The sequence below is a fragment of the Panulirus ornatus genome, chromosome 5 (assembly GCF_036320965.1).
Source record: "Panulirus ornatus isolate Po-2019 chromosome 5, ASM3632096v1, whole genome shotgun sequence".
NCBI classification, from domain to species: Eukaryota; Metazoa; Arthropoda; class Malacostraca; order Decapoda; family Palinuridae; genus Panulirus; species Panulirus ornatus.
In genome coordinates, this window is record NC_092228.1 from 11,215,096 (window position 1) to 11,240,375 (window position 25,280).

A 25,280-nucleotide genomic window follows, 5' to 3' on the forward strand; every position below is an offset into this window, starting at 1 on the left:
CTCGCACTAAAGTGTCGTACCGTCGTGCTCCAGGGAGTCCACAGTGAACGTCACTTACCATCCCAATTAACGACCCAATCACGAGCCTCTTACGTCGTGAAGGTCGGGTAGCCTACCTACCACCCCTGCCAAAGGGGGGGAGGTGTATCTACCTTTCCCTGTCACCTCCCCTACACTTTACGTCAGGCGGGGAGAACAATGGCGCCCTAATGGAGCACCTTTTGGACGCCATTGTTGCCAACTCGGTTTTCTTAAATGGTCGCCTAATGACCTTAGGAATAACGCGCCATCATCACTTCCCTCCCATGTGCGGTGGACGGCACAGCCGAGCCTGACAACAAACGTGTGGTGTGATGATGATGATGATGAATGATGGTGGTGATGATGATGATGATGATGATGACGATGATGATGATGATGATGATAGGGGAAGGGAGTGATGATGATGATGATGGTGGGGGAGTAGGGGTGATGATGATGATGGGGGAGGAAGGGAGTGATGATGATGATGATGATGATGGGGAGGAGGGGACGGGTGATGATGATGATGATGGGGGAGGAAGGGGAGTGATGATGATGGGGGAGGAAGGGGAGTGATGATGATGGGGGAGGAAGGGAGTGGTGATGATGATGGGGGTGTGGTAATCTCTCAGACAGAAGGATGGACAAGGGAGGACTAAGAACGGGGTCTTACATGCAGACTGGGTTCGTCCTAGGAGTGGTACGTCGCTGTGTGTATGACGGACGGAGGAGCTTGGAGCGTGTCATTTGGAGGGTTTTTCAGCAAAAAAAAAAAAAAAATGCTGAAACGTGATATCATATTGAAGACTTACGAAGGGTAAGAGAGACACCTGCGTGTGAAGGGTCTGGGATGAAGAGGGGTTAGCTGTATGGAGTAAAGTCTCTCGTGAGGAGGTAGGCGTTAGGATTGTGACGAACTGTCGTACACAGGAACCTCCCGCACAGAGTGGTGTAGCGATAGGATGGGCGTAAATACATACACTGAGTCTGGCATATGCAGGTGTCTGGCGTTTTCGAGTGTAGACGGTACTGGTACGTGGAGTGGTCTGGTATCTGCAGTGGTCACACGTATGATGGGGTCCAGGCCCGTGATGAGGTCTGGCTAGTGGAGAGGACTGGTGTGGAGAGTTGAGGCGTGTGTGAGATGTAACTGTGAAACGAGGAGTCACAAGCACGAGGGGGTCGACCTACTGTGTGAGGGCCTAGCAAGTTGAAGGGTCTGGTCAGTGTGTCTCGGGAAATGTCACGTGCTATGTGGAGACGTCTGGACTGTCAGGGGTGTATGGGGATATGTGTGTATGTGTGGAGTATAGTGGCGTGTGGTGGACTGTGGCATACGGTGGTATGTTGTACGTGACGGGGTGGGGTGGCATGTGGACGAACATATCACGCCGGGGTTCCAGTGTGTTGAGCGGCCTGGTATGTGGAAGGGAGCAACTTGTATAGGGGTATGTATGTGGATCAGCCCCGACGCGCGGATAAAGCGTAAAGGGGTTCTGACATGTGGAGGAGTCTGAAGTGTGGTGATAGGTGGCGGCATATGGCGTGTAGAGCGGTCTGGCGCGAGGTGGGGTTTGGAGTAGAGATCGCTGTTTTGTGTAGTCGGCGACTCCAACAACGAGACACAAGAACACAAGAGAGAGAGAGAGAGAGAGAGAGAGAGAGAGAGAGAGAGAGAGAGAGAGAGAGAGAGAGAGAGAGAGAGAGAGAGAGAGAGAGAGAGGCTGAGCCCGACAACAGAGTCGGGGGAGTTGTACACTACACGTAAGCCTAGCAACGGCAAGATAAGCAGGGTGAGGGAGGGAGAACCGAGCCGAGCCCAGCAGCGAGGACGACCGTACTGGGTGCAGGTCCAGGATACAGGCGCTTGTACTCTGGTAGGTCGTGTTGCTAGACTCCTGTTGCTACTTTACCAAATGGCGTCCTAGCTACGTCTCTTCGTTGTATATCGACTGACTTATATTTCTTTCTTGTATCTCCCCTGATGATGTGATTATTGCACGAAAGTGCACTTGGGAACTTCTCGTGTTTCATTTTCCCCTTGGACTCATAGGAATATATAGGAACAGAGAAGGGGGCCAAGTGAGGATATTCCCTCAAAGGCTCAGTCCTCTGTTCTTAACGCTACCTCGCTAATGTGGGAAATGGCGAATAGTATATATATATATATATATATATATATATATATATATATATATATATATATATATATATATATATATATATATATATATATATATATACTCACAACGGAAATGCATGAGAGAGAGAGAGAGAGAGAGAGAGAGAGAGAGAGAGAGAGAGAGAGAGAGAGAGAGAGAGAGAGAGAGAGAGAGAGAGAGAGAGAGAGAGAGAATTGTATTAGAGTGAAGATCTCGGCCCTGAGGTACAAGTGGCAGAAACAAGCACTTAGCCTGATCTGATCTGCGGCTTCTTTGTTATCCCTGCCCAATGGAGCCAAACGCTGCCGGGAGATAATCGCTCTGCCCCTCCCCCGTCAGTAGCACCTAGCCACCGCCTCCGTCACTCAACCACGAATCCGTAACGACACAGTCCCTCCATCTCCTTACCTCGACCATCACCATCTTCATGAACCAAGGGCAAAATGGATCTGTCTTTACAAGTTAAAATCCACCAAATACGCAAGATACGCGCGTACATACGGTCACGCGAGAGGTTCCACGCGACATTCAATATAATGAAACGTGACGAAGATCTACGGGACGTGGGAAAGGGTTGCGGGAGGCGCCGCTAACGAGCGCTGTCAGCCGTGGTAACGACCAATGACATGGGGGGGGATGTCGTCGGGGCCCATCACCGACCTGGGGCCTGTCATGGGATAAGGATACACGGCGGAGGAATGGACTGGGCCAATGGGGTACATGAATTACGACAACGTAAAGAGAAGGGGGGACGAGGGATGAAGAGCGACTGACCTCTCAATCATGACCTTTGGGGATACTGGCTTGACCTTTGATCTGGCCCTCAAGGATCACGCATAGAGGCACGAACGCGATGGGGTGAGAACACGACAGCGGCATGGGGAAGACAAGAAGCACACGGAGAGGACGAAGGTTATATACACCTGCAGGAGGACGGGACGAGCCTTGGATTCATCATATGATGGGTTCACCTTCGGCCTGACACTTGAGGATCTGGTCAAAGGTCGGTCCATCACATTCACTGGCGTCTTGCTGGGGTGGGTGTCGGCCCGAACCCAAGCATCGCCACCATCCCCGCCACACACTTACCAGTTACACGTACGAAAGCAACACATATATGACACTATTAATAAAGTGTGGGAGAGCACCACCAAATTTCAGACCACAGACATCATCGCCCATGGCTGAAAAAGGGGTGCGCGTCGCGTCTCGAATGCCAGTCCTCCACTTCGACCCGGACCAAATGGGTGTGATGCTTCCCCGAGCCACAAGCGATCCACGGTAACAACGCCACGGGACTGGTTAATAAGAACGCTCACTTACCCCTCGATAATATGCCGCCGCTGGAGCATCTCCCGAACGAATGTCAAGTCAGCCCGATGCACCACACCATCTGTCTAGATTCGTATTTTCTTTTTTTTTGCATAAACTAGACAATAGATCGAGTCGTCTGCCTGCTGAGGCAGTTCACGACAAGATGATCATCGGACCCCATCTCTGCCAAAACATTTCCACACACGAGTTACATTTTATGATTCTTGCCGCCTCCACAATTACATTCGATGATTTTACTTCTCTTCTTTTCGTCTAATGGATGAAGCTCGACTTTATTTCTTACCTAGTATATCACTTCAACTATTATTCTTCCACTTAATGAATTACATTCGACGGCTCTTTCGTCTCATGAATTACACTGGACGACTCTTTCATCTGAGAAATTACCTTTGTTTATTCGTCTATCTAAGGAATCACATTCGATGAATCTTTCGTCTAATGAGCTGTTACATTCGATTACTCTTCCACCTAAATCGATTCAGAGGATATGATCTAAACATCATCACCGACATCCAAGACTAACACACCCTCACCCTGGTCGATTTGTAATCAGCTGCATTTTCTGTTCCTCCTCCTCCTCCCTCCTCCTCTTTAGACCAGCCAGGCTAATTAACGCCAGCTTTGGGAGCTACCAGACCCACCTCGCCAACTCCTAAACGCACATAATGATGGGGTACATTATACTTTTTTTCACTGCTGCAAAAGACCGGGGAACTATTTTTGGACGGGAGAGGGCTTACGTAATCCCAAACTTGGACACTATCAATGACTGAAGATCCAAACCCTTAATTAAACCCGATTAACCTGTCAGAAGTGGTTTCAGAAACCGCTGTTGTTACGTCTGGGAAAGATGCTCATTCTAGTGTCAGTAATTACGTTAGTACACAACAGAGACCATCATGAAATTCAGAGAAAATATTAAGGCTCCAAACAACAGGTCATTCGTCATTTTCTAAAATCAGGTGTGACTGAAATAAGAGGAAATGATGGGTACATATATCAATGCCTCGACGGGTGTAAAGTTATTAAAGGAAGACGCTCAAGGAATATGTGTTCTGAAACACTCAAGGAACAGGTGTTCTCTTGAAACAATGTTAAAAAGGTGATTTCAAATACTCTACTGCTACATCACACACGTGCACTGCTAGATGAACATTCACGTTACTGAATGGCGTTTAGAGTACCAGCTCATTAACTCCCCTGTTCCCCTTACCTCCGCTGCTTAGGCTCACAACTCAGACCCAACACAACTCCTAAAACCAATACGAATAACCATATGCGATTTAATAACCACATATAAAACAAAACACCACTGACACACACATATAAACACACACGTACAAGAAAAAAAATATACCCATCTTGCGTTAATATATATATATATATATATATATATATATATATATATATATATATATATATATATATATATATATATATATATATGACAGCTACTGAATGGATTGAGAACGCTTGTGGCCATTCTTCGTTTGTTCCAATAGCTACCTCGCTTACGAGGGAGATGGCCATCAAGTATTATATATATATATATATATATATATATATATATATATATATATATATATATATATATATGGTCCATGCTCCCTGGGGCGGGCGCGAAGACATCGCCACCTGAAGTGAGTCTGCCGTCCCATCGAGACATAACAGTGGGCTGTGACGCCTCAGTCCTGATTTAAGAACTAGTTCTGGCCTGCCTCAATACGCAGGAAGGCGGTCAACACCCGGGAACTCCCCAGATAACATCACCCGGGGAAGGGGTGTGGGGTTGAAGAGCAACAACACGAGCGGTTAATTACCTTCTACCGACAGTGTACTCCCATCTTCATCCACCCGTGACAATGGTCAGCATACGACAACGTGTACCATTCATGAGGTAAATGACACTGAGTTAAGACGACTGAGGCTCTGAGGGTATAAATGAGGGATGCGCTTGAATTAAATGAATCAATATCAATTGAAACGAGTAAGTTTAAAAGTAAATAAATACATAAATATCTATCAAAACGTGACAGGCCATCAAAAGTTTTTCTTTATTATCATTATCATGTCACAATACTTGACAGCCGTTTCCTGCGTTAGCGAGATAGCGCCAGGAAACAGACGAAGAAAGAGGAGATATGTACAACGATATTCTATATATACACGGGCAGCCACTGTGAACCTGGGCCGTTTCACAGATGCCACGTGAGCAACCAACGCTAAGCATTATGAACCAGAGGTCATCGTGGGTCACGTTCTCTCAGTACGAGGTCAGAGCACCTAAGGTCAGGTACCCTCGGTAACTTGACCACGGACGGGCCACGCATTCCAGGTTACGTGACCTTGGTCATGCAAACTGGGTCAAGGGGTTAAGCATCTCAGGTCACGTACCTTAGGTCGAGGTCATGCATCTCACGTCCCTTAACTTACGTCAGGTGTCTCGCATCGTAAGTCAAAGTGCACTAAGTCAAGGGTCACGAATCCCTGGCCACGTAACCCAAGCCAAGGGTCACGAATCCCTAGCCACGTACCCCAAGCCAAGGGTCACGAATCCCTAGCCACGTACCCCAAGCCAAGGGTCACGAATCCCCCCCGGCCACGTACCCCAAGCCAAGGGTCACGAATCCCTGGCCACGTACCCCAAGCCAAGGGTTCGCCGCCAGATGTGCCATGAGACACGAACCATGAATTACGACGTCACACATTACAAGCCCGAGGGTCATGCATTTACGGTCAAAAGTATACCCCCTAAGTTAGGGGTCACGCATCAAGGGTCAGAGGTCATGTACTGCGGGTAAGAGACTGTTTCTTCGTAATTGCATCCGTCATCCAACACAAAAGATCACTGCAGCCCCATTATAGGTCATCCAGAGCACCGGTTGCTCACTGCATCGTCCCGTTCAGGTTATCAGCACTGCAGTTCACTGTAGCTCCGTTAGGAGTCATCCAAACACAGCAGGTTACTGTAGAGGAGCTGCACTGTGAGTCATATACCACAGGAATCACTGCAGCCTCGTTGCCAGCCATCCAATACACCGTAGGTCACTGCAGCCTCGTCATGAGCTATCCCGCGCAGCAACAGTTCACTGCAGCCACATTCATGAGCCATCCAGCGATGCAGGTCACTTAACCCCCGCCACGAACCATCCAACACAGAAACTCACTGTAACCGCGTTACAAGCCAACCAACACTGCAGATGACTGTAGTTCCTCGGTTACAGTGAAGTACACAGTACAGGAGGTCACTATCGACAGACCACCACGGCATAAGGCCATCCCATAACAACACCACACCACAAACATCCTCTTCATTACTGGTCTCAAACAAATGGTCACAGGAGAATAGTGATGTTGTGATATGAGGAGAAGCAGTGTTAAAGAACACACACACACACACACACACACACACACACACACACACACACAGTCTGCCACTCACCGCCTCTATAGTCTGGTCCGTGGAGTAACTACCCACCCGCCAGTCTCCACGTATCCTACGACGTCTTGCCACATATCTAGGGCAACGTCCGCTGTTCTCCTGACGCAGGTGGTGGGAGAACAGGCCATCCTGACGCAGTGGGGGAACACGCCAACAAGAGAAAGCACAAGGTGGGGGTCCAAGACTCCGGACGGCTTCTCATGAGACCAGCCATGCTAGAGCCGGGCCCCCTACCAACGGCTGATGGCCCAGATAGCACGTATAGTCTCACCCTATATTTTCGCTTCGCTCGCTAAATCTCTTCCAGTATCAAAACACACTGTGAACGGTACCAGTAGGAAAGAGACTGTGAACAGTAAGTTTACACGTGATACGTTAGAACATGAGAATAAATGGTGATGTAAGACCATAGAGATACGCAGGGGCACATAATAAGGGCCACCGGCCCTAGTTACAGTATACCATGCCAGCCACTGGCCCGGCCTCAGTGGAACTGCCCAGCCACAGTGTACAAGACACTTCCATAAAGCACCAGCCGGCTACAGTTTACGAGACGCTGTGCCCGTGGCCTCATTGTACCAGCCGACCACATTGTACTAGACACCGACCCAGCCACAGTGTACCAGACACTAGCCCGACCACAGTGTACCAGACACTCTCTGGTCCAGCCATAATGCACCCCGCACAACCACCGGTGCACTGATGGCTCCTCCCTATCCCGGTGAAGGCACTCATCGGCCGTCCCTCACCTTCCCACCACCATACACGAGTCACTTTCACAACTTCCTCTCTTAAAAAAAAAAAAAAAATTATTCTCGTCTCAATTACCTGCATATTAAAAGGGAGGACAAGAAGCCACTGAATCACTCATTCTCTCAGTTTATAACGAAGGGCTGACGTTAAGAAGCGCACTGTGTCGGGTCGGGCGCTCGAGAAATGCTCGCTGGAGCGAAGATAAGCTGACTCGAGTAATCCTGGCTACAGCGAAGACGGCTGGGAACCACAACATGCACACGCGTTACATATAAACATGCAGTGAAGGATGCGACATCCTGCGCGAAGGGGGGGGAACAGAGCGAGGCGCCCACTGCCCATTTAGGGACTACCTGACTTGTACATTATAATTAGTCCTGGTGCAATAAATGTCACTGGGAACCCGAGAGAGCAAACCATGAGTGTAATAGGACACTGTTTGTCTGTGTATGTCTCGTGTGTGTTCGTACACACATTCATTTATCTATTGATTTATTCATTCATTCATAAACCTACACACACACACACACACACACACACACACACACACACACGCACATGCACACACAGACGGTACATATGCACAAAGTTCTGAGACAGAGCAACACGCATGCAAAACTCTCTCCCCGTAAAACACGTAAGGGAGTAATTACACACATAAACAAACACACATACACACACGAGATGGGACCCCATGAGTATAGAACTCTCTCCCTCTCCCCATACAGTACAAACAGGCCATTACATAAAACACAAACACCCACTTCACCATCTGGTCCTCCCGTTTCTCATTAGGCAAAATGAATAGCGTCTTTAACCTTGAGGCTCGGGCCGCGTCATCCCCGCGTCAGAGAAGCTAAAAGGGGCGTGGGTGTCGAAGGAAATACCCCGTACCCAAGTCGGGGCTCACACACTTAACGTTCTGGCTGGAGGAACGTAAACAGGCTCGGCCAGCTGTGCTCACGCAGCAGGGAGAAGAACCTCTACACGAACGCTCAGTAAATTCTTCGTAAATAATCATAGGAGAACCCTCCCTCCCTCCCTCCCTCTTTGTCATCTGACACGCCAACAATGAATGCATAAATTAAAGCTAAATAAAAGGGGGGTTTACGTCGTCATGTCTCGTCCAAATATGCCAACATATAAACACCGTGTATTATGATTTGTGTTTCTGCAGGTGCGGCGACTCTTAGCGGTGGTGATGAGGCACCCAGGCCTGGGGCAACATGCTAGCTGTAGTGGCTAGATGACCACCACCAAAGAAACAGGTTGGTTTCTGGGTGGATGCGGTGAGGCACGGCCGAGAACCATGTTAGCCACAGTGGCCAGACCACCAACACGTGGACTCTACTACATATCTTGCCCTCAAGCCGACATCTCCTATCGCCTCTAATTACCTACACATGAACAAGATTTCCACTAAACATCTGTGTACTAATGCAAGAACAAAACAAATCTGAAATACATGATGATGTTTGGTTAGAATAATTCTGAATAACCAAATGTTTATCTTGATTGCAGGAGCTTAACATACCAATGTCTGCGAGTGTTTGGATGTGTTCATGGCAACAGTGTACTGGGGTTAGTCATCGTGCGTATGGCAATTCTTCAGCCTGTATACAGACAGGTGACAGGCAGGACCGGCTTTCAATGGTATATAATATAGTAATAATTTTCCCGAAAGTATATCATCCCAGCGGCCTGCAACCTCTACCATGCTAAGGAAATGGATGAATTACTGGAAAATATGTATGGAGGTTAGTCATCGCGCGTCCGACAATTTCTTCTGCGTCTACAGACAGAAGAAAGGATCGCCTTTTCATAGTATAGTTGCCATTAATCCCAATCCATTCACACATTCAACACTCCTTCCTCATTCAACCACTTAACACCACCTCCCATGTATTCACCCACCTACTACCACACCAATGTCGCACCCAACCTTTCTACCGCCTACCACCAGTGTGTACAGCCTCCTCAGACCAGAGCCTTGATTCTAATTTGCACTTGTCATCATCATCATCATCACCAAGTGCAAAGTCTCTAAGCAGCGTGACTATTGTTCTTCCCATTGTCTCCGACGATAAGGCTTCCCGCTGCGATAATCTATTAGCCTCAAATCAGTCGTTTTTATTCTAGACACGTTTGGTGTCGGTGCTGAGGGCGTCATATGACTTCATCTCCTCAGAACTCCAGCGTCTTACTAATAAAAAGGATCGCATATATTCAATCATCTGGGCGTATTCCGGTGGTGTACTGTCCCTGGTCGGAAATATACGGCAGCATAAGCCATGACGGGTCGAAGGAAGTTGCTGCTGGTACAGAGTGGATGCTGGGGGGGAAGAGTTGAGATGGTGCTGACGATGCCGAGTGCAAATGAAGATCAAGGACCTGGACCAAGGACTGCAAAACGTGCATATGCGACGAGAGCGGAGGACGACGAGTCTTACACTCGCCAATAAGGGGTCAAGATGACACTGCAGCGGCCACATGCCCCATCACCATCATTTAGAAATCAATCAGGAACTGGAAAATATATATATATATATATATATATATATATATATATATATATATATATATATATATATATATATATATATATATATATATATATAATTTTGTTCCGAGCCAAAATAATTACAAAACCCGTTCCCTGACCAGTGTTACTTAATAATCAACTCCCAACAAGAACCAATGAAATTGTTCTCATGTGTAAGAGACGTTCACTTCACCAGAATAAACATACAATGAACAGTCCGGCTTGCAACTTCAGGGGCCCAGGCGACCAGGGGGTGCCCGAGGACCGAGAGTGTGGCAAGGAAAAAAAAATACAACCAATGAACGTTAACTGTGTGCTGGGTGTCAGCCGACGAGGCTAGTCACACGATAATCAGATAATCCGATATATACAACACGGCAACAACGCCTCGGGCAGTGTTTTCGGATATGATGTTTTATGAGCTGGATGTGAGCCGACGCAGAGTCGAGAGCTGGTGTTTTCGAAGCACCGACTCCCAGAAACCTCGATGACATTTCTTTTTTTTTTCTCTCTTTTATGCGGGACTAACCTTTCTTGACATAGAACTTAAAAAAAAATATATATATATATCTTTTTCAAGTTACAGCACGGCCAAGGGCGTACTGAAATTATCCTCGAAAATGCTGTAAATGTTTGCACGTCTACAGCACACAGCACGCAGCACCGCGGGACTAATGATGTGTGAGGGGTCATAACAGCGCACCAGATGGCCTACACCTGCCCTTGTCGTACGTGGGGGTTGGGGGTGAGTGTGGGGTGGTGGCTAGAGCCATTGACCTACCATCTGCTCAACGCCTGACCCTTGCCCATGTACAGAACGTGTGTGTGTGTGTGTGTGACAGTGTTGCTTGCTCGTCCACAGTCCGGCTGACAATGCAACCTGCACCTTCGCTCTAATACATGACTCGTCTTAAAGACTCAACCTTCGTCTTTAAGGATAAAGATATTAACACCTTGAAAAAAAAAATAATAACCGTTACGAGCCTTGAGCACGACAGCAAGACATCTTATGGGGTCAGGTCAAGGGCCAGGGTCAAAGGTCAAGATCACGCCACATCGACGGGTCGTACCGTCGTGTGATCAAAAGGGCTACGACAAGCACTGGCAGCGGCGACGTCGCGAGGAGGTTAACTTCGGAAAATTACACAGGATAGTAATCTCCAGGAATTCTGTTACGAGGATGGACGACCTCATGTGATTCTCAGAAAGGGTCTCGCGCAGAGAGAGAGAGAGAGAGAGAGAGGTAAGTATATGGATAAAGACAGATAGAGATACGTTCAAGTCGGCTCGAAAAACATGAATCTACCAGACATAATTCCCCTCCTCTCAAAAAACTCTCAAGAAAAAAAAAAGAAAAAAAAAATGCTTAAAATCATCATCATGAACGAATAAAACCAATAGTGAGTACGGGGCGGCGCGCTCCCAAGTTAGTAGCTGAGGCCCTGTGGTCCCCCGGGTGGGCTGAGGCATGAACACTGGTATCGCTCTCTGCTTCCCTTGTGTGATACTTTTCACAGTCCGCAATTATCCGACCACAAAGTAATGCCCCATCCGCCCTGGTACAATCAAAACTCCACCACCCGACACCACCCCTCCCGACACCACAAGCGGCCGGGTTGGGTTACAACCTCTCGCAGATGTGGTTTCTGTCAGCCGCTGTGAGCAACTGCCCACGAATGAATGAAGCTTATATATATATATATATATTCCGTATGCCAAAATCGTATCAGGAGATCATGATCAATCATGTTAAGTCCTACGAAAATAAAAAGGTTGCTTCTCTCTCTCTCTCTCTCTCTCTCTCTCTCTCTCTCTCTCTCTCTCTCTCTCTCTCTCTCTCTCTCTCTCTCTCCAGTCTTCAGAAATGAGGTCAGAATATAACCCATTGTAACATACCAGTTAAAGACCGCTCAGGAACGATGACAATCAAGGTTTCCCAGACCAAGGAACCTTCTAGTGATACCACAATGACCTGGGTAGAGGGAGGTGGGACGGCAGAATATTACGGTAATACAAACTCGGGTAACTACCGACTGACCACAAGTAATGGCACCATCATGTGTCTTGTCTCCCTCAGACAGTCTCTCGGACCTGGGTGTTCATCTCCAGAGCCCAGTGAGCGTTGGGTAAAATACTGCTACATCAAGCATGTAGTTTTGGTGGATGGGTTCGACTCTCTTACGACCAACCGCACATTACTGACGGGAACCGGTCTGCGCGTAGTGATGAACATGCGACCGACCGCCTATCGCGGCCATGATCGACCACGGGAATATCTACCCGAATGGGAGAGATGGAAGAAAAAAATAAATAAATTCAGAAGACATAATCCAGTACAAGTAGATGCTGACTGACTGACGCTATTACCATACCTTCTTAGGGCATGATGCGCACGTCTCTGGCCGGGTCAGCTGTGTGCATCAACCCCCATCTCAATGGAATCTGAGTGAGTGGTCTGTCATTACCGTAGAAATCCAATACCTGGCTTCAAAGGTGGGGCACGGCAATCTCGCCGACCGCGCCTGCATTATCCACGGCCGATAAGGGAGTGACACGAAGTCTTAGGGTGAGGCGAGTTCGCCGTGTCCTCCGGCGGTGTAAGCTTTAGGTTAAGAGGTGGCGGTAGGTGTTACGACGCGAGATGGAGAAGCCAGGAGGGAGGGAGAGGGCGAGATGTGACTAGGATTTGAGGGGAAGGTGACGCTACAGTAAACCTCAATACTACTCCACCCCGTACCCACCAACAACACTGCCTCCCTGTACCATCAGTGTACACGCCAGTACACACCAGTGCATCTCTCGCGATGTCAGAGTGGACACTTGGGCTTCTCTCTGTGTCGTGATACAGGGTAGAGCACTGCACCTGAAGGAGGCCCTGAAGTCTCCTACGTCACTTCTAGGCCGATCCTCAAAACTTGCCGCTCCACCATCATTCCTCCATCACCCGCTATCAACAACACCACCTACTTTCACACCACCATCACCAACAACAACAGCCAGCATGACGCTCCATCATCGCACCGCCACCGCCATCGCCATCACTCATCACCACCACGTCATCTCCATCACTCATCACCACCAGCCTACCACTCTACACATCCGGTCAAGACACGCCACGCAAATGAGACACGACAGCGGGACTCATCTCCCTTACCAACACATTCAACAAAAATAAGTCACAAACGTTCGAATATCTTTCACTCACATTCATTCAATAATTTGTTGACAGATATTATCATCTGCAGAAATGAAGTCAGCCACTTTTTTCACATACAAGTAATAATGAAATCGATATCAACTAATGAAGTCTCCAAAATTTACATGAAACTTGCAATATATTCAGGAATATGAGCTCTGGTCCAAGGTTCCAGATGTGCACCACTCACGCCCCTCGTGTCGTCAGCACAGGAGACAATCCTGAGCATTTGTAGGGCCTTATGAATAAGCGAAGCCTACGCATGGGTTCGTTAGCCTCAACGAGCACAACGGTTCTTCGAACCTCCAGGACGGCCACGGTGCGACCCTCCGGTATGATGGCCTGGTCTCTGACCTGAACCTTTCGCGATGGGGGATGGGAGAGGGGAGAAAAAATGTGAATCGATCCATACGGCACCCACCCGAAAATGAATGGTGACTGTCTAGCACGGGGAAGACCTCTTGGTGCAGGTTAAGTGACGGCCACCTAAAAGCAGGTCAAGTGAGGACATAACTTAAGCCGACATGTAACTAGGTAGCCACGTAACTAAACCAACACGTAACGAGGTGGCCACGTAACTGAGCCAACACGTAATTGGGCAGCCACGTAACCCGGTGGGCACGCGAAACCGGTACCTCATAATTCACATCGGTAAATAAGCGTGGCCTATTAGGAGGTGGGAAGATGGAGAAGAAGGGGGGGGGGGGTGTCTGCAACACACACACACACACCCACCAACAGTCATCCACCGACACATATATGTACACAGCACAAACAGACTACACGCACGACCAGCCTGCACCGCTTCACGAGTTCGGGTAATCTGCTGAGAAGTCAAGAGTTTCTACCCTTCGCCCTCAATTAAGCATCTGGTCCTGCAATCGAGGAGGAACATCTGGGAGGAATGTTGATGAGCCCCTGAGCGAACGTTTATTTATGCCGGTCGGTGGCCGGGGCGGGGCCCCCCGAACGGGCCAATAGTTGTAGGTCGAAAGTGGGAAGATATTTATATCTGTACTACATCACTACTAGCCTCGCCGGTGGACAGATCGGTGCACCCACCGACGAGACTGCCCCGTGGTGGGTGAGGCATCATATGGACAACAGCTTTTCTCTGTAACACGTTCCCACGTTGCCAAACCATGTCTTCCCAAGAAGCGGTTCACGAACCTCCCTCTTCTGTTGAAGTGTTTACCTGTCCTTCCTCTAATACATTTGCATGCCCGAGTCTCATTGTTCTCAACCAAGACTACATATCTTCCCTTCTACATACTCCTTCTATCTCTAATTTCCTTCCTTCGATGGTCAACCTATTCACTCAAATTCTAAGTCAACCTCCTCACATGATCACATCACCCGGAGCGTCAACTCCTCCCTGATCAAAATAAAATCTCGAGCACCGGGGCTCTCCTCCTCATCCTCCTCCTCCTCCTCCTCCTCTCTGGCTAAATATAAGCTACCATGAAAATTATAAAAGTGGAAAAAAAAAAAAAAACGCGCAATTTAATTGTGATTTACGAACGAGGTACTGTGAAGGACAGAGAATAAATGGACACTGGCAACGCAGCCACAGACACACTAGGAGGCCGGCGTATGTCTGCAGCATGCATGCACGCACGCAACAGGTGCTTGCGGCCCCTGGCATGTACTATGCAAGCGCTCCTGCCCTTCAACCCACCAGGACAGTCTCCACTGTGACTTGAGGCCTACGCGGGAGCAACATGACTGCTCCACCCACCGTCGCCATCACAAAGTCCTCACGAAAGAGTGGGAAAAATATATATGGCAACCAGTTTCATAACGAAGTTTCATCAGAATCTGGAAAGGTGAGAGACTGTCTTAATTTCATATATGGTGAAAAATACCATTAAACAGTAGCGTCACTAGTCATAACTTCAACGTGTTATATCGAATCTAGTATGTGTGTGTGTGTGTGTGTGTGTGTGTGTGTGTGTGTGTGTGTGTGTGTGTGTGTGTAGAGAGAGAGAGAGAGAGAGAGAGAGAGAGAGAGAGAGAGAGAGAGAGAGAGAGAGAGAGAGAGAGAGAGATAGAGAGAGAGAGAGAGAGAGAGAGAGAGAGAGAGAGAGAGAGAGAGAGAGAGAGAGAGAGAGAGAGACCTGGTACTGAAGAAACAAAACCCCGCGAACATGTTCCGTTATCTAGCGAGCGTCTTTCGAAATAATACACAGAGAAATCGTACAAACAAACGGCACACACACACCTATACACATAAACATGAGCGTGTGTATATGTGCGCACACACACACACACACTCCTTTCCACCAAGCGTACAACCTCCCTCTGTACCACGCCCACGCCAACCCTTAATCCCACGTCCACACTAACCCTCTATCCCACGTCCACACCCCCATCTATCCCGCTTCTACGCCAACCATCTATCCCACGCCCACAACAACCTCTGTACCACGCACATTCTCCCCACCCAAACTTCTAAGCTCACCTCTCCTCCCCTCTCCCCGCTTCTCAATCTTTCAATCTCTACCGTCCCGTCCCTTCTCTCTCCCTCTCCTTTCCCACTCAGTCTACTAACTCGTCCTCCCTTCGCATGCGACTCCATTTTCACGTGCCCCAGGGAGTAAATGCTCCCAGCAAAATATCATACATACATACATACATACATATATACATATATATATATATATATATATATATATATATATATATATATATATATATATATATATATATATATACATATATATATATATATACATTATATATATATATATATATATATATATATATATATATATATATATATATACATATATATATATATATATATATATATATATATATATATATATATATATATATATATATATATATATATATATATATACCGGAGTACCCACGTCACTTCGTGACGCAAGAAATGAATTCACTGGATGGCAGCAGGTGGCGTACGGGAAGAAAAACGGACATTAAACCCTGATCACAGCAGTATGTCACCCTGGGTGAGGTCCTGGCCTCAAGACACCATCTGACGGGTCCCACCCCAAGTTGAAAAGAAAACGGCCATTCTACCTATTTTCCCTCTTTTTTCCTCTCCTCGTTTACGAGGAGATGGGTATATGAAATAAATATATGACTTCTATCTTTAAAAATGTCTGGGTAAAGCAAATCTAAAAGTAAGAAAATATAAACTTTAAATAAACTCTCTCTCTCTCTCTCTCTCTCTCTCTCTCTCTCTCTCTCTCTCTCTCTCTCTCTCTCTCTCTCTCTCTCTTCAAAGCTCAATACAGAGTACAAAATGGAGCAACCGAACTGGGCCAGTCTCGAACAGACACACACACACACACACACACACATCCCCGTCTGAACCAAGAGCTTCTTTATGTTGCAGACCTATCGCCATGGCGTGCGCGGAGGCAGGCGATAATTTCAACGGGCGACTGACAAAACCAGATAACGACGAGGCTACAGGGGTCGGGTGCCGCTCCGAGTGGAAATTCTAACTGGTACGTACTGTGCCTATAGAAGCAAACCATGTTGTGATACAGCAGTGCAGAACAGCACGTAGTGTAAGAGCCTCCAGCGAGCATAAGAGCCAACACGGATAAAACATGATGACACGGACGTAAATGTAAACTATAGTATTATATCATACCCAAACAGGAATTCCTTGTGCATGGTGATGGTCATTACCGGAGCAAGAATACATATTCAGCCCTTAATAAACGTAGCCAATAACGGAGATTAACGAAAGTGATATACGGTACTCGATCGAGGCTCGTCAAAACATAGTGTAATCCAGACTGATTCGAACACTCGACTCCCGTGAAGATCGAAACCGTAAATAATCACATCAAACATTACGAAACTGGTCACTTAACTACTTCCCTCGATGCAATTATTATCATCGACTGTTCTTCAACAGATAATTACCTTTCTTCTGTTCTCGATGCAATTATCATAATCGACCGTTCTTCAACAGATAATCACCTTTCTTCAACAGATGACTAAGTCCATAACGGAGGCAGTATCACATGTGTAGTAAAGAACCAAAACCTCTTGATAAACTAGGGGGGGGGACATATTTTTCTCCCCCTACAACACTGACGATTGACTCAGCCGGCGACGGTGGGCGCTTTCGTAGCCCTGCACACCCATCTGGCCGGCAGATGGTGGCCTGCCTCAGGCAGAGAGGCTACCGACCCAAAGGCTACTATTTATACATCACGCCACACGCACATATACTTAGAAATGTTTATATATATATATATATATATATGTGTGTGTATAAATATATATATTATGGCCGACAGACAGGAGGTACGTTTACTACATATTCTCTCGGAGGTAGTTTGTCTTGTAACATATAGAAAACGGTGCTAAAAAAAAATATTACCAAGGCTCTGCGCATGGACACTCCTCACTATTATACACCATCACTGTTTTCCTTCTCGTTCCCATCCACCAATCAGCTTCTCCTCTTCCCGCCATCCTCCCCACCCAAGGCAAGAGGACGGCGGATGGAAGATGTTTCATAGAACATTGTCATATGCCATCAATTTCTCTCTCTCTCTCTCTCTCTCTCTCTCTCTCTCTCTCTCTCTCTCTCTCTCTCTCTCTCTCTCTCTCTCTCCACGCCGTTTTCTTCACGCTGGATGTGACTAACTCTCCCATGAACATACCACAAAGTGTGTGTGTGTGTGTGTGTGTGTGAATGAGGGTCCCCACATCATATATTCTACAGGGCATAAAAAAAAAGGAAACAAAAAATCACCCCATGGTATCTGGTGTTCTGAAGGCGACGTCAGCGCAGAATCTACGTCTTACATTTTACGGGAAGTGACTCCGAGAATCTAATCAACTGATAATTGGAGGTACATTCTAGCCACAACGCTGTTCTCTAGCTTAATGAATGCTAAGTTTAGCTAAGGATCGTCACCGATAAACAAGGGAAGGCAGGGTTAATCACCGCTATGGAAGTGTAGCCAGGGTTCATCAGCGCCAAGCAAGTGTAGCTAGGGTTCATCGGCGCTAATCAAGTGTATCCAGGGTTCATCAGCGCTAAGCAAGTGTAGCTAGGGTTCATCGGCGCTAAGCAAGTGTAGCTAGGGTTCATCGGCGCTAATCAAGTGTATCCAGGGTTCATCAGCGTAAGCAAGTGTAGCTAGGGTTCATCGGCGCTAATCAAGTGTATCCAGGGTTCATCAGCGCTAAGCAAGTGTAGCTAGGGTTCATCGGCGCTAAGCAAGTGTAGCTAGGGTTCATCGGCGCTAATCAAGTGTATCCAGGGTTCATCAGCGTAAGCAAGTGTAGCTAGGGTTCATCAGCGATAATCAAGTGTATCCAGGGTTCATCAGCGCTAAGCAAGTGTAGCTAGGGTTCATCGGCGCTAAGCAAGTGTAGCTAGGGTTCATCAGCGCTAATCAAGTGTATCCAGGGTTCATCAGCGCTATGGAAGTGTAGCTAGGGTTCATCAGCGCTAAGCAAGTGTAGCTAGGGTTCATCAGCGCTAATCAAGTGTATCCAGGGTTCATCAGCGCTATGGAAGTGTAGCTAGGGTTCATCAGCGCTAAGCAAGTGTAGCTAGGGTTCATCGGCGCCAAGCAAGTGTAGCTAGGGTTCATCAGCGCTAAGCAAGTGTAGCCAGGCATCATCAGCGCTAATCTAGTGCATCCAGGGTTCATCATCATAAGCAAGTGTAGCTCGGGTTCATCAGCGTTAAGCAAGTGTAGCTAGGATTCATCAGCGATAAGCAAGTGTACCTAGGATTCATCAGCGATATGCAAGTGTAGCCAAGGACCATCAGCGATAAGCAAGTGTAGCTAGGGTTCAACAGCGCTAAGCAAGTGAAGTTGGGGTTCATCAGCGCTAAGCAAGTGTAGCTAGGGTTCATCAGCGTAAGCAAGTGTAGCTAGGGTTCTTCAATGTTAAACAAGTGTAGCCAGGGATCATCAGCGATAAACAAGTGTAGCTAGGGTTCATCAGCGCTAAGCAAGTGTAACTAGGGTTCATCACCGTTAAGCAAGTGTAGCTAGGGTTCATCAGCGGTATAATCAAGCAACAGCGTCTGCCCGGCAGCTCACACATACCTGGGCGGGAGTGGTCCCGAAACCGATCTTTATATATATATATATATATATATATATATATATATATATATATATATGTGTGTGTGTGTGTGTGTGTGTGTGTGTGTGTGTGCGTGTGTGTAGGAGGCGACTAAAAGGGGAGGGAGCGGGGGCTGGAAATCCTCCCCTCTCGTTCTTTTTTTTTTTAATTTTCCAAAAGAAGGAACAGAGAAGGGGGCCAGGTAAGGATATTCCATGAAAGGCCCAGTCCTCTGTTCTTAACGCTATCTCGCTAACGCGGGAAATGGCGAATAGTTTGAAAGATATATATATATATATATATATATATATATATATATATATATATATATATATATATATATATATATATAAGCCTTAAGCGCAATCACTCTCCCAATTACAAGACAAACCCGGCAATATTTTCCCCTTCACTTAAATTTACGACCCCAATTAAAACGAAGACGCGGAGGCCGATGCCATTCTCTACTTCGACTCGGACCTCCACTTGTGTTTCACCCCGAGCCAAAACCGGAGGTCGGAGAGAGAAACTGCAGCGGTCATCCGAGAGCGTAGGCTACGTACGTACGTACCGTGTCTGCCATTGTCTGTCTCAGGAGCCATGGGGGTTTGGAAGGCGAGGATATGTCTATCCTGATAATGCCACGCTCCGCTCCCTTCTCCCTTTCGGGTGATTAATGATGGTCAAAATATGACTTGTCGGAAGAGCTCGCAGAGCCGGCGGGGGAAAGTATGGTGTCAGTCACCGCTCTTTCTCTTGGCAAAGTCTCTCTAGAACACTCCCACCTACAACTCTCCTCTCTCTCTCTCTCTCTCTCTCTCTCTCTCTCTCTCTCTCTCTCTCTCTCTCTCTGCATCCTTCCATTCCTTCCCCTCTTCTCTCTCTCTTTCTTTACTCTATCGCTTTTTCCCCACAGTCCTTCCTCTCAAGACATATGCAATATGTGCACCTTTGCCAATAATCTTTCTACCACTCTCCATCACACTCAAAAAGTCTTCAACGACCTTACGACCCCTAGAATGACCCTTTAGCCTGAAGAAAAGAAAAAAAAAAAAGAAGCACTCTGGCTAAATTATGTGTAAGGTCCATCCGTCTTAACGGCTCCCCGGCGTCGAACATCGCCAGGTTCGAAGTCACAACCGGCAACTGTGTTTCGCAGCGTAACACAGACGGGGGGAAACTCTTCGTGTTACCTGCTCGCATCTCCCTCACTGTAACTGATTTACTACCCTGTTCTTCCTGTTGAAATTCCAGCATCACATCACTCGACACTGAATCAATGTAGGAAATCAAAGCGTTCGTGTAATTACTTGTCGCTACAAAGCGTTCGTGTAATTACTTGTCGCTACAAAGCGTTCGTGTAATTACTTGTCGCTGCAAAGCGTTCGTGTAATTACTTGTCGCTACAAAGCGTTTGTGTAATTACTTGTCGCTACAAAACGTTTGTGTAATTACTTATCGCTACAACGCGTTCGTGTAATTACTTGTCGCTACAAAGCGTTCGTGTAATTACTTGTCGCTGCAAAGCGTTCGTGTAATTACTTGTCGCTACAAAGCGTTCGTGTAATTACTTGTCGCTACAAGCGTTTATGTAATTACTTGTCCCTACAAGCGTTTATGTAATAACTTGTCGCTACTAGCGTTCGTGTAATTACTTGTCGCTACAAAGCGTTAGTGCGATTACCCAGTCGCTCTCTGTACCCGCTAACCTATCCGACCTTACGCACCTGTTGCTTCAGTCATCAACACATACGCACTGTATCGACACTACTACCTCAGGTCACTGCAGTAACGCACGTGAATACGTAAACAAGTTACCTCTCGATGGAAAGGGAATGTGATGAGGGAAAAGAGGAATATCGTGACCATCTGTTTTAAATTTTCCGAAGGCATTGTGAACAATCGCTTAGGAGGCGGCCGTCGCGCATTCTCCAGTCGACCCGGACATCTGATGTGCTGTCTCGCTTGTGTATGCCAGATTCAAACCCTATTTTCCCTGGTATTGATTTTCACTCCGACCTAATATCTAAACCACTAGGACTCCTCCCACCCACACTGCATCGACTGCACTGCTGCCAAGTGAGCGGACGACCCCACGACTGTAAACTCTCTCTCTCTCTCTCTCTCTCTCTCTCTCTCTCTCTCTCTCTCTCTCTCTCTCTCTCTCTCTACGGGAGATGAGAAACTCTCACTACGGGACATGAGACTAACAGCCGTCAAAGGCATTATATGAATGGCCTGAATGGCCTCAACTACGCAAATCTCCGATATATCACAAATTTCTTTTTTAACAACAACCATAAAAGCGTCACCCCCAGAGAACCACAGTAATAATGACCATAAAAGCGCCGTCACCCCCAGAGAATCACAGCAATAACGACCATAAAAGCGTCACCCCTGAGAATCACCATCCCACAACCGTATCACTATTCTACCCAGGCATATTGGTGCGTCTCGCTCACCCAGAGAGAGAGAGAGAGAGCACAGCTTAGCTCCTGCCCGAATCGTGTAAACTCGGCCACAATGGCCCCCATCCTGCTTAGGTAATTTCGTCTCTGTTATACAAAGAAGTTGACCAGTGCTCAAACCCAGATTTTTTTATTTTCTTTCATCTTTATTTTTTCCCCCTAGCCACGTAGCGTCCCGCTGGACTGCCTGTACTGACCTGACCTGACCTGACCTCATTCACGTTCCACAACCAATCTTCGTATTTCGTTCATATCACTAGACACTTGAGCAGCAGGCTTAGTTAGGTATTATGCACTTCTTTCGCGCGTCCAAACTGCTTTCACCACTGAATCCCCTACAGGGGAGTCATCCAGAGGGAGGGAGGCGAGTTGCGCATACGGCACCACGGAGTCGAAGACCCATCATACAATTATGAAAACAACATCGGGGACAATCGTATCGAACATGGTCGAACAATGGCCATCTGTTCCACAATGCATGTCGGCGACACGCGAGGACGATGGCATAAGCCACACGGCCGTCCCGGCTATGTAACGCAACTCGGGGACACTTTTGTTATCAGTACGGCGGCACGACCCTTTACGCACGACGGTACGTCACTCGAGCACGACATTGCAACCCTCGAGCACGACAATAAAACCCTTCGGCACGACTAATACATCCTTGAAGCGCTACAGATGGTCACCTGAACACGAGAATAACCAACCTTCAGCACGATAAACTACATCCCTTGAGGAACGAAGAAATGACCCAAGAGCACGACTACACAACCCTTGGGCACAACACGACAACCCTTTAACCATACGACTACGGACATCCCTCAAGTGCGACGGTACGCCACCTGGGCACGACAGCACGGCCCCCGAGCACGACTTCTGAGGTATGATGGCTGACCTTTGACATATCTCTGAATTTAGGTCAAAGGCCAGAGCATCATACCGGAGGGTCGTACACCGTCGTGTTTGAAGAGACACGAAAACAGATAACAAGCGAGGGAACATCAAGATGCCGCGTAAGAACTTGCGTCTCGTTACATGAACTTAGTCGTTACATTACAGGCGTCGCCCACGGCACAGCAAACTCGCAAAACTCAGCTCAAGAGTTACGACAGAGTCGTTAAGAAGTTCTGGTGACTTACGAGGCGCTGTGGGTTTACGATATGAAACAGGAACGCGATCCGACCTGCACCAGATGACTGTCGTATATCTGAGTAACGCAAGAGCAGGTCTACCACCACTCGGTGATCAGAAACACCCCCACTAAGTCGATCACTTACCTTGCAGATTTGGGGACCTCTGGGAAGGTGGTCTGGCTAAGGATGGCCAGCTCCTGCACAGTCTTCAGCGCCTGCGGCTCCGCCGAGATACCCTGGGCCCTGGTCTTCCTGGCCCGGCCCTTGGTGCTGGCGGAGGCTCCTGCCGTCGCGTAAGGGATAACACTCTGGAACTTATCCAGTTGCGACCTTAGTTCCGTAATCTCGTCCTCCCGTAGCCTGAGCTTCTCCTCGAGGTCGTGGATGAGGTCGTCCTTCTTCCCGAGCAGCTCCTGCATCTCTAGCGAGCCCATGTCGGAGATACGCTGGTTGACACCGTTCAGCAGGAGCGACATTACCAGCCACACATCACCGTCACAGTAGCCAAACACCGACTAACCTCACACGAGGTGTCGGACCTGTTTCAAGACGCCCCAACTGCCAAAGGGATGCCGTGCTATCTAGTCTAGGGTTTGCAAGCGTAGTATTTTTTTACGTTTATTAATCCCGCTACGACACGAGGATGATGAAGTTTCCTCTTTTTAATACCACCTGCGCTTACGTCGTCCCTCGAACTGACTCTGTAATCAGTAACCAACGAGGAATAATTGATAAGAGAATTGGTACAAGAGATTACGGAGGAGCCCAGTCGCGTTAAAGCGGGTGGATTGCTCAACGAGTGGCGGTGGCGGCGGCGGCGGCGGCGCTCGTCCCTCTAGCGGCGCGCGGCCGAAGCAACAGGTGGGGGGCGGGGCCTATCATTCACATTCACAATACTACACAATACACACTGCACCCCCACGCTGGCCCACACACACATTACCAAGGGCTGGTGTCAGGTCAGGTCAATGCACTCTCTAGGTTACCCTGATATTATGTATATATATATATATATATATATATATATATATATATATATATATATATATATATATATATATATATATATATATATATATACGCGCGTAATGCCTGTGATCCTATCATAATCTTTCTTGAAATATGATGGAAAAATATTGAGGTCTAGGGAAAGATATTACCGACCTGCATAACTACGAGAGAGAGAGAGAGAGAGAGAGAGAGAGAGAGAGAGAGAGAGAGAGAGAGAGATTCAGCCAACCTGGAAGAGATCAGAAACCACAAGACGAAAGACTTCAGTCAGAGAAGCACCCAAACTGATGATCCTCAACCTCCTTACTTCTCATAGGGAGCGATTAAGTCTATAAGTAAACCAGACATCCTCTGTCCCAGCTGGGTTGACTTCACTGCCAAAACCTGCCTCTGTAAATCCCGTCCCTCCTAACACACACACACACACACACACACACACACACACACACACACACACACACACACTACCATCAACCACAGTTCGCGTGATCAGTTGACATCAAAATAATTCACCAACAAATTACTAAAGAAATTCATTCAGCAGTACGGTGAATTCATTGACAGAGAAGCACTCTATATATAGTACAATACTGGCACTAACCGAGGCACTCAATAATAATAATAATAATAATAATAATAATAATAATAATAATAATAATAATATATAATAATAATAATATCAGTAACATTAATATTATAATAAAATAATAACAATATATAATAGTAATAATATTAATAATATCAATAATATCGATAATAATAATAATAATAATAATAATAATAATAATAATAATAATAATAACAACAACAATAATAATAATAATAATAATAATAATAATAATAATAATAATAATAATCTCTCCGATAATCTAGAAAAAATGAGACAGCAACAAAATTCATGGCCTAAAAATCGGAATTATCCCTCACGTGATGTGAGTGCAACATGGTTACCACGAGTTGCTCCAGGTGGCAGCAAACACTGCCTCCAGGAGAGGTACACAACTCTGGCATCAGTGCCTGGTGTAAACAGACCGCGTCATGTGGAGCCTTCGGCTTCTACACGAGCCACAGCCAAACCACGATAGACGTAATAACAAACCCCCTGTCTTCAGTAACAGTGTAAAGTCGATGTT

At 47.0% G+C, this 25,280-nt stretch overlaps 1 protein-coding gene across 1 annotated transcript; it reads right to left on the reverse strand.

Moving 5' to 3' along the window:
* Positions 1 to 22,829: 22,829 nt before the first annotated feature.
* LOC139746718 (uncharacterized) lies at positions 22,830 to 23,918 on the reverse strand. Its single transcript, XM_071658206.1, has one exon. It carries the CDS (start codon positions 23,610 to 23,612, stop codon positions 23,277 to 23,279), a length of 336 nt encoding a protein of 111 aa, XP_071514307.1. The 5' UTR covers positions 23,613 to 23,918; the 3' UTR covers positions 22,830 to 23,276.
* Positions 23,919 to 25,280: the final 1,362 nt, after the last annotated feature.